Genomic DNA, 10,868 nt, shown 5'->3' with positions numbered 1-10,868 from the left:
CAGATGCAGTAGCTCATGCCTGTAATTCCAACACTTTGGGAAGCCAAGGCAGGAGGATTACTCGAGCCCAGGAGTTCAAGACCAGCTGGGGCAACATGGCAAAATTCCCCCTCTACAAAAAATACAAAAATTAGCTGGACATGGTGGTGCATGCCTGTAGTCCCAGCTACTCGAGAGGCTAAGGTGGGAGGATCTCTTGAGCCTGGGAGGTCAAGGCTGCAGTAAGCAGTGATCATCCCACTTCACCACTCCAGCACAGGCAACAGAGCAAGACCCTGTCTCACCAAAAAAAAAAAAAAAAAAAAAAAAAAAAAGGCAGCAGACCTCATTGTTCAGAAGTAAATTGTGCGTCCTTATAATCATGTGATAATAATTAGGGATTGGTATATTTATCAGTCTTAACCAACTTTCAGAGTAACAATTTGCCACCTCAGTCACCATTTTATTGGTTATGATAATATAGGATTTATGTGATACAGAAAACATAAAAAGCATTTATGTATACCTCTAGAATGCCTTCCAGAATTTTCAGCAGCTTTACTGTCTGTCTTAATGATAATCTGTTTGGGTTTATCTTCACCATGAGTAAGCTGGCATTCCATGAACAGGCATCAGCATCACCAGATGAGGCGTTCAGCAGTGGGTGGATGACAAGAGGAAGCGGCTCGTGTTTACACAGTTGTTATAGAACCCAGAGAATTGAGAGTTGATAATGTTTTACAGAGCAGGGGGAAAGGGCCACATGGGGAACTTGGCCTAGTCAATAAATTAAGCTATGATTTTTGAAAACCTATTTACTGCCATTTATCAAGTAATAGTAACAACTAACATTTATTGAGTGCTTTCCATGTGTCAAGCACTGTGGTAGAACACTTTATATTAACTCATTTAATCTGCATGATAACCCCATGAGTTAGGTGCTGTCATTGCTGTCCCACTTTATAGATGTGGACCGTGAGGCACTAACAGGTTAAGTAATTTGCCCAGTGTCAACTAGCATCAATGGTGGAGCTGGGATTTGACCTAGATAGCATGACTCCAGAGCCCACTCTCTTAACCACTGTGTTGAATTGTTTCTGCCCTACCTAGGCCCAACCTCATTTCATTAGAGGGAAAAAGAAACTAGTAATACTTACCTGTTTATTTGCAGCTTTTAACAATTGCTGTGTAATGTAATACAGCTACACACAGACCCATCTTGTAGGGAAGAAACCAGGTATCTGTGGGCAGGAAAGGACTGGATATTCCCATTGTGCTCAACAGAACAAGGTCTAAAAGTCAAGTCTTTGGTATCTAGTCTCCCTCTTCCTTCTCATTCAGAGGTACTCATTGTATGGTCAGTGGTATTATTTAGTTCATCTCTTGTAACATTTCTACTTCAGTTTTTGACATAAAGTGATAGTTTGTATAATTCTATTCATCCGTAACTCTTTAGAAGCAACAGCAGATCTCCAGTGTATCCCAGGGAGGTGATGGTTGAGTCCTTGATGGTATAGCACCTGGGGGTCTTTTCACTCACTGGACCACTTCACTAGTCCAAAGTTTGAGACCTTCTGCTCTGACTTACATGATTTCCCCACTTAGGGAGGATTGACATGTCCTGCTGGAAAAATCTTTCAAGAACATATTTTAAAAGTTAGGGATATTGTGTAGTTAGGGCTAGGCCAGTTCAAATAGGTGTCGTTTTGACATTTTGAATAATAACAATCATTTTTTGCTCCTTTATTCCAGCTAAGCCATTTAGATACATTATCCCTAGATGAGGAACTCTGAGGCTCAGCTGCAAAATTCAAGTAATTTGCCCAGGGTGTTACAGCTGCTGTGTGGAAGAGCCAGGATCCCAAGCAGATGTGTCTAACTTTAGAGAAATAGGCAAATAGTACTAACTTTGTGCCAAGCACTGTTATAAATTCATTACGTTTATTAACTTAAAACACCCCGGGAAGCAGAAACTATAATCCTCATTTTACAGATGAGGAAACCGAGGCACAGAGGAGTTAAGTGACTTGCCAAAGATCAGAGAGCCAATTATGTTATATAGCTGGGATTTGAACTGAAGCCATTGAGTCAAGTGTAGCTGTTGTCCACTACACTATACTGTCCTCCAAAACCTCAGCCTTTCCACCCACCTGCCTAAGCTGCCCTTGGTAGTAACTCTTGATGTCTGTAGAGTTCAGAGTTTTGAGAGAAGTTGGAGGGGACAGAGTAGAAATTAAATCTGTTCAACCCCTTTTTCTTGTTCTACCATAGTGCCCTGTGCTTTGGGCTCACTGCCCACCTGGTTGCAACATGATTCACCATGGTGTAAACCTGAGCCTTTTCCCACTTCTTGCATGACTCTTCACTGTCAGATGAGCTGGTGTTCTAATGCAGAGGACGCAGCTCCCTTCATGCCCTGCTGGAGCCCATTAGGCTTTGTCGAATGCACCCGAGTGTGGCAATCCCATGTATTCTGGTTCTGTAGAGCTCCTTTGCTGCAGTCAGAGTCCAACACAAAGGAGTTGTGAAACAGGCTTTTTCCACAGTGTGTTATGTTCCGGAGTTGCTGTTCTTGCTTTATGGCTTTTTTTTTTTTTTTTTTTTCGAGACAGAGTCTTGCTGTCGCCTAGGCTGGAGTGCAGTGGTGCGATCTTGGCTCACTGCAGGCTCCGCCCCCTGGGGTTCACACCATTCTCCTGCCTCAGCCTCCTGAGTAGCTGGGACTACAGGCGCCCGCCACCTCACCCGGCTAATTTTTTGTATTTTTAGTAGAGACGGGGTTTCACTGTGTTAGCCAGGATAGTCTCGATCTCCTGACCTCGTGATCCGCCCGCTTCGGACTCCCAAAGTGCTGGGATTACAGGCGTGAGCCACCGCGCCTGGCCTATGGCTTTTAATTAAATATTATTCTTTTGTATTTGCACTGTAGGGGAATTTTATCATGAAAGATGGATTTTATAAATCTAAAAGTAGAATAATCATTAAATAGATGAGGACTTTTTCAATTGGCCCTGGAAACTGATTGTTTTTCATTGTCACCTGTGGGATCACAGGCCTGGGGCGCTGCCAGGAGGGTCTCCAAAGATGACTGGCTGGAATGGCTGAGACGGCTGAGCCTGGAGCTGCTGAAGGACTCATCGTCGCCCTCCCTGCGCTCCTGCTGGGCCCTGGCACAGGCCTACAACCCAATGGCCAGGTATAGTGTGTCAGGGCAGGTGGAGAAGATCAGCACATAGAAAACGATATATACAGATTAGTTTTTATTAGAAGTAATAATCAAGGGGCTGGTATTTTTAATTTTTCTAATTTTGTGGGATGCAAAGAAAGAAAAAGACAAATTCAACAAGCTCATACTGTAGCATCTATCTTAACCTTGCTAGTAGACCACAAATTCCTTTTTCTAGTAGCTTCAGGACTAACATTTTAATTACAAAGTTATTTATAACTCTAAAAGCAACTGTGTAATAGTCAAATGTAACCTATTTCCAATAACAATGGTATTCTAATTATTGCTGTTTGTTACAAATACCACAGGAAAAAAAATGGTCTGAAACAGTAACAGTTATTTATTTTACTCCTGAATCTGCAATTTGGGAGGACTTTTGGGACAGCTCGCCTCTGCTCCACATGGTGTCAGTGGAGATGGTTTGACTGGGGCAGGATGGAGGATCCACATTCAAGGCTGGCTTGTGTGTCTGGCAAAGTGCAGGTGACTCTCGACTAGGAACCCAGCTCTGGCTGGGGGCCTTGGTTCCTCTCCATGGGATCACTCCATGGGTTGCTTGGGCCCTGTCACAGATGGTGACTGGCTTCAAGAGTGAGTGTCCCAAGAGAACAAGGTAGTAGAAGAGCATGGTGTTTTTATGACCTAAGTCATAAAGAGTCTTGGAAGTCATGAAGAGTCACTTCTGCCTTGCTCTGTTGCTCAAGGCAGCCACAAAGGCACACTCAGGCTCAAGGGAAGAAGACATGGACACCCACCTCTTGATAGAGGAGAAGTAATATTCTAACAGAGTGTATGGGACAGGAGCCACTGTTGCAGACATCTTTAGAAAATAGAATGTGCCAGAATTTTTTTTTTCTTTTTTTGAGAGAGTCTTGCTCTGTTGCTCAGGCTGGAGTACAGTGGTGCAATTGTGACTCACTGCAACCCTGCCTCCAGGTTCAAGAGATTCTCCTGCCTCAGCCTCCCTAGTAGCTGGGATTACAGGTGTGTACCACCATGCCCAGTTAATTTTTGTATTTTTAGTAGAGACAGGGTTTCACCATGTTGGCCAGGCTGGTCTTGAACTCCTGGCCTCAAGTGATCTGCTCACCTTGGCCTCTCAAAGTGCTGGGATTACAGACATGAACCACTTGGCCAAAAATTTTTTTATTGATACATAATAGATGTACGTATATTTTCAAAGTACATGTGATATTTCGATGCATTCATATAATGTGTAATAAGCAAATCAGGATAATTGGGATATTCATCACTTTAGACATCTTTTTTTGTTGTTGTTTGGTTGGTTTTTTGTTTTTATTTTTGTTTTTGTTTTTGAGATGGAGTCTTGCTCTGTCACACAGGCTGGAGTGCAGTGGCGCGATTGTGGCTCACTGCAACCTCTGTCTACAGGGTTGAAACGATTCTCCTGCCTCAGCCTCCCAAGTAGCTGGGAGTACAGGCGCACACCACCATGCCCGGCTATTTTTTGTAATTTTAGTAGACATGGAATTTCACCATGTTGGCCAGGCTGGTCTTGAACTCCTGACCTCAAGTGATCCACCCGCCTTGGCCTCCCAGAGTGCTGGGATTACAGGCGTGAGCCACTGCGCCCTGCCTGGTTTTTTGTTTTTGTTTTTGTTTTGGAAACAGGGTCTCTGCTGCCCGGGCTGGAGTGCAGTGGGACAATCTCGGCTCACTGCAGCCTCAACCTCCTGGGCTCAAGTGATCCTCCCACATCAGCCTCCTAAGTAGCTGGGACTGCAGACATGCACCAGGCCCAGCTAATTTTACTTTTTGTAGAGACGAGGTCTCACTATATTGCCCAGGCTGATCTCAAACTCCTGGACTCAAGCAGTCATCCTGCCTCAGCCTCCCAAAGTGCTGTGATTTATAGGCATGAGTTATCACCATTTTTTTTTTTGATTTTTAAAACTTTTTATAGATTTTGGAGTACACATGCAGGTTTGTTACATGGATATGTTGCGTAGTGGTGAAGTCTGGGCTTTTAGTAGAACCATCACCTGAATAATAGTGTACATCGTACCTATCAGGTAATTTCTCATCCCTCAACCCCGCCAAAAAAAATATTGTTTTAAATAGTAAATCTTTTTTTTTTGAGATGCAGTTTTGCTCTGTTTCCCAGGCTGGAGCGCAGTGGTGCAATCTCAGCTCACCACAACCTCTGCCTCCCAGGTTCAAGCCATTCTCCTGCCTCAGCCTCCCAAGGAGCTGGGACTACAGGTACGTGCCACCACACCTGGCCAATTTTTTGTACTTTTAGTAGAGATGGGGTTTCACCATGTTAGCCAGGATGGTCTCGATCTCCTGACCTCACAATCCACCCATCTCGGCCTCCCAAAGTGCTGGGATTACAGGCATGAGCCACTGTGCCCGGCCTAAATAGTAAATCTTAAACAGCCATTTAAAATTTGGTTTACAGGCTGGGCATGGTGGCTCCTGCCTATAATCTCAGCACTCTAGGAGGCTAAGACAGGAGGATCACTTGAGGCCAAGAGTTCAAGACCAGCCTGGGCAACCTAGCGAGACTCTATCTCTACAAAAATAAAAAATTAGCCAAGCGTGGTGGCATGCACCTGTAATCCTAGCTACTCAGGAGGCTAAGGCGGGGGGATTGCTTGAGCCCAGGAGTTTGGAGGCTGCAGAGAGCCACAATCATGCCACTGCATTTTTTTGAGAATGTATCTCAAAAAAATTTTTTTTGGTTTATAAAACTTCTAATGCATGTGAAAGATTTATAATATAATGTAAGTAAATAAAATGGAATACAAAATTGAAAATTAAAATAAATGTGAATAGGATAAAGATTAGAAAGTAATATAGCAATGTTATCTCTAGGGAAGGCTTAAGGAGTGACTATTTTCTTTTTTATTCTCTTCTTTATTTCTTAAATTTTTCTGCATTGGACATTAATTATTTATAATGAGCCATAAAATGGTGATTTAATTAATAAGCAGCCCTTCGCATTGGCAAGAAGCAGAAAGCATGGCATTTCACTTCATTTTTGTCAGCAGCTGGTTTGCTGTTATGATACATATTTAGCAGTAGTGATGGCCCTGAGACTGTTGGTTTGATGCCATGATTTCCTTCCTCTAATTTCTTTCAAGTATTTTTTAATGCTTTAAAATAGTTTCTAGGACTTCCCTGTTTCCGTAGTGTGGAGATATCATATACTCAGCTGATGTATTTATTATTCCTCTTTTCGCTCAAGTCACATCTGAGCACAATGTTATCCACGAGAGGCTTGTGATATACACATAATGTTTTTATCCCCTTAGTCCCAAATACATTCATTCAGGATCCAACGTGGCCTCTGACCTAGATCAGGAAAACTTTTTTTATGATTTTAGAGATGAAGGTCTTGCTTATTGCCCTGGCTGGTCTTGAACTGCTAATCTCAAGAGATCCTCCTGCCTCAGCCTCCCAAGTCACCAGGATGACCAGCGACTGTAATTACCTGGCTCCGAAAACTTATTTTAAAAAAATTTTTTTTTTTTTTGAGACAGAGTCTCGCTCTGTCACCCAGGCTGGAGTACAGTGGCGTGATCTCCACTCACTGCAAACTCCGCCTCCCAGGTTCAAGCCATTCTCCTGCCTCAGCCTCCTAAGTAGCTGGGACTACAGGCCCCCGCCACCGCACCCAGCTAATTTTTTGTATTTTTAGTAGAGACGGGGTTTCACCGTGTTAGCCAGGATGGTCTTGATCTCCTGACCTTGTGATCCGCCCACCTCAGCCTCCCAAAGTACTGGGATTACAGGTGTGAGCCACCACGCCCGGCCTTATTTTTAAATTTATAACAGACGTTTTTTGGTCTTCATTTTATCCTTTGGATTTCAAATTTTGTTTTTTCTATCAAATTCCAAAATTATACACATTGGTCTAACTTAACCTGTTAATATGTAACAGAAAATAGGTATAGAGGCATCAAATGCTAAATCTATCCATTGTAGGTATATCCTGTTTTTTCCCACTTCCTTCCCCGCACAGTCACCAGAACAGTGGGGAGGACAGGATTAATGTTAGATGTAAGGGATGGCAAATGTGTCCATCATGTGGTACTGTGGTAATGTAAAGTAGTCGTAGTAATCTTTGAAATGGAACCTCTGGTTCCACGTCTTTGTGAGGCCCCAACTGTTGGCTTAGAAAATCTTTTAGAACTTAAGGATTTGGATCCTATTTGCTAATGCTTCTAGTCCTGTTGTCATTTTTTATGACCATCCAACTAAGGGTTCTGGTTGTATTTTGAAAGCAATTTGCAGATGCTGCCTTTGACATTTCTGACCTTAAGAATTTAGACATTGTCCCAGAAACATCCCAAGAATCATTTAACGATTATTATTTTCTGCATTTGTTAATGCCAACTTCTATGTTAGAAGTCCCTATTCTGTTCATTTCCCATTTCCTCCAGTGAAGAGAAATGGTGCAAAAACTGCCGAGAAATAATTCCTTTGGAGAAAAGTCACTTTGCTCTGCTCTTCTCCCCTCCCTGCCACTCGCCCCCCAAGTCCCTGTATATCACAATGTCTGTACCTGCAGTATAAGATTCAGTAGACACTAGCCATATATGTGGTTAATTAAAAACAAATAGGCCGGGCGCGGTGGCTCACGCTTGTAATCCCAGCACTTTGGGAGGCCGAGGCGGGCGGATCACGAGGTCAGGAGATCGAGACCATGGTGAAACCCCGTCTCTACCAAAAATACAAAAAATTAGCCGGGCGTGGTGGCGGGCGCCTGTAGTCCCAGCTACTCGGAGAGGCTGAGGCAGGAGAATGGCGTGAACCCGGGAGGCGGAGGTTGCAGTGAGCCGAGATCGCGCCACTGCACTCCAGCCTGGGCGACAGAGCAAGACTCCGTCTCAAAAAAAACAAAACAAAACAAAACAAAACAAAAAAACAAATAAAATGTAAAATTCAGTTCCTTGGCCACACTTGCCACAGTTCAAGTGCTTTAATGATCACTGGCTACCATATTGGACAGGAAAGTTCTTTTGGACAGCACTGGTCTGTATAACCAAAATCAGTGGTGCCAAAAGCAGATTGATAGGTGTGACTTTGAGGCAGCAGGCAGAGGCATGGGAGGTCTCTCCATTTTCCACCTTCTCTGCCTTCAGGGATCTCTTCAATGCTGCATTTGTGTCCTGCTGGTCTGAACTGAATGAAGATCAACAGGATGAGCTCATCAGAAGCATCGAGTTGGCCCTCACCTCACAAGACATTGCTGAAGTCACACAGACCCTCTTAAACTTGGCTGAATTCATGGAACACAGTGACAAGGTGAGACTTTTCCCCATTGTCCAGATGGAGGCTGACAGGGAACCAGCTGGTGGGAGGAGAGAAGCACCCACACAGCCTTCTCTTGTTTGTGCCCCATCTGCCATTTTCCTATGCTGTGAGGTTTTGCTCTCCTCTAGGGCCCTCTGCCACTGAGAGATGACAATGGCATTGTTCTGCTGGGTGAGAGAGCTGCCAAGTGCCGAGCATATGCCAAAGCACTACACTACAAAGAACTGGAGTTCCAGAAAGGCCCCACCCCTGCCATTCTAGAATCTCTTATCAGGTAGGCCATAAACCCTTTTCAATTGCTGCCTTCATGCAAAATGACCTCTCTTTTCCCACTGCCTGGTGCCACTTCACTGGAGTCACTTGGAGACTTCTGCTCTGTGAAATCTGCCTCTGGGTCTGGCCAGCACGTTTAAATGACATGTTGTTGCAGATGGCTCTCTCTGGGAATCTAGCCATGATTGTCATTTCTGTTGACCCTTATCACCTGGGCTCCTGTTGTTTTCCAACCTGTCCTTTCTTGTTCCAATGAAATTTAGTTGAGAAGCAATTCTGTGGCCATGGCAGCCTAGGAAGATTGGTTTTATGTCTGGGTTAGATAGTGCTCTCTAGAGCTGGAGTAGAATGTGCTGGTTCCTGGGCTTCAGAGGGTACCCAAGGGCACAGTGGGGTTTTATCAACTAAATCTATTGATGCCTGCATCTTCCTCCTCTGGTGTTTTGTGAATATAAAAGGCAGAGTATAATCTGAAATCTAATGGTCTTTTCTCTGATGTGGTTATGTTCGCTCCTCTGTTAAGACAGTTTTCAGTCTTCTGGGTATGGAAAAAATAGATTGTTTAATAAATTTTCTGCTGTTAGGAAATTACAAGCAGCACGAAACATTAGCTCCAGCTCCTAAAGAACCATTCACTTCCCCTAATGATTATCAGAGAATATCAACTCTGGGATCTCATTATCTTCATGTGAATGCTAACATGATCGGTCATTTCACTGCAGATAGTTTAGAAAAAATCATCTGGCTAATAAGTTCCTTCACCGTGGCTGATAGAGCCTGCTGTGTGGCTCTATCAAAGGAGGATAGAGCCTCCTTTGTTTGAGAGGGTAATCAAATAGCCAAGTCCTTTCCTAGCTGTGCTTTTGAAAAGATATTTAAAAGAATTCCCTTAACACTTTAAAAAGTTAGCAAAAAGAAATAGAATCGTGTTTTTGCCGAAATAAATTGGACTTGGAGAAAATGTTGATTTCTGAAATACCATGTAGGAACAATTAAAAACATGCCGTCCTCTGAGGCATGCTTCAGTTTCAAATCAGGCACAGTAAATGTGAAAATCCACTTTCTTCCTTCCATCTCTGGCTTAGGTAATGTGCTGTCACGTGATAACTAACAGAAAATATGGTAACTAAGTATGATCACTTTAAGGTCAGATAACTCATTTTGCATATTAATTTCCTTGCTCACCTATTTGAGACCTATTTGAAACCTTCCCAATTCCACCCTTAATTTTTCTCCATATTTGATACAATCATAAAAACTGAAAGTTATGCAGATTTGTAGCAGAAAAATATAGTCAGAGGCCTGGAAAAATGCTCTAGAAGGTTATTTAGCTTTGTAAGCAAATATAATTGAAAGTAAATCCTCAGAATTCCCTGAAGATTGATCTTGTCCTTTGTTTAAAATGCTGTTCCAGGCCGGGTGGGGTAGCTCACACCTGTAATCCCAGCACTCTGGGAGGCCAAGGTGGGTGGATCACTTGATGTCAGGAGTTCGAGACCAGCCTGGCCAACATGGTGAAACCCCATCTCTACTAAAAATACAAAAATTAGCTGGGCGTGGTGGCGCACATCTGTAATCCCAGATACTTGGGAGGCTGAGGCAGGAGAATTGCTTGAACCTGGGAGGTGGAGGTTGCAATGAGCCAAGATTGCGTCACTGTACTCTAGCCTGGATGACAGCGAGATTCTGTCTCAATACATAAATGAATGAATGAGTGAATGAATGAATGCTGTTTCTGGGAAAAGCCAGTGTGCTCGGCTCTTTGGGTGTCCTCAGCTAAGTCAGCTCAGCTTGCATTTCTGCCTCCCTTCTGCTGGTCTCCTGTGTCTTCCCATCACCTTTCTTTTTTTGCTTCCAATTGGAGTTTTTACTTCTGATTTCGTAAAGCTGCTTTTCCTAAGCCTGGTTGTGGTGGTATACTGTCGTCTTTACCGAAGGAAGTTTTAAGAAACAGCCTTAGACAAAGTTGCTCACAGCACTACCCCTAGTTCTGTGGGTAAGCCTCATGGAAATTCTTCTCAGGGGTCTTTTCCCACTGTTGGTTGTATGTCCCTGAGCCACTACTTTGATCTGGCCTTGGAGGCATCGCTTTGCAGTAAGGGATTGA

At 43.5% G+C, this 10,868-nt stretch overlaps 1 protein-coding gene across 6 annotated transcripts in view; it reads left to right on the top strand.

Moving 5' to 3' along the window:
• MTOR (mechanistic target of rapamycin kinase) overlaps nucleotides 1–10,868 on the top strand; it is a 155,640-nt gene that overhangs the window by 54,779 nt on the left and 89,993 nt on the right. For all 6 annotated transcript variants that reach the window (XR_009214909.1, XM_032758905.1, XM_032758906.2 and 3 more), the window contains 3 exons: nucleotides 3,033–3,175; nucleotides 8,317–8,479; nucleotides 8,617–8,762. Coding sequence is in view for 5 of the 6 variants with exons in the window: in XM_032758905.1 (XP_032614796.1) it covers nucleotides 3,033–3,175; nucleotides 8,317–8,479; nucleotides 8,617–8,762 (452 nt within the window). In the remaining variant the exon portion in view is untranslated. The remainder of the gene's footprint in view (nucleotides 1–3,032; nucleotides 3,176–8,316; nucleotides 8,480–8,616; nucleotides 8,763–10,868) is intronic.

This window comes from Hylobates moloch, unplaced genomic scaffold, assembly GCF_009828535.3.
Source record: "Hylobates moloch isolate HMO894 unplaced genomic scaffold, HMol_V3 SCAFFOLD_9, whole genome shotgun sequence".
In the NCBI taxonomy this organism is placed as follows: domain Eukaryota; kingdom Metazoa; phylum Chordata; class Mammalia; order Primates; family Hylobatidae; genus Hylobates; species Hylobates moloch.
The sequence above is the reverse complement of the archived record's forward strand: the minus strand, read 5'-3'. Positions and strand labels throughout refer to the sequence as shown.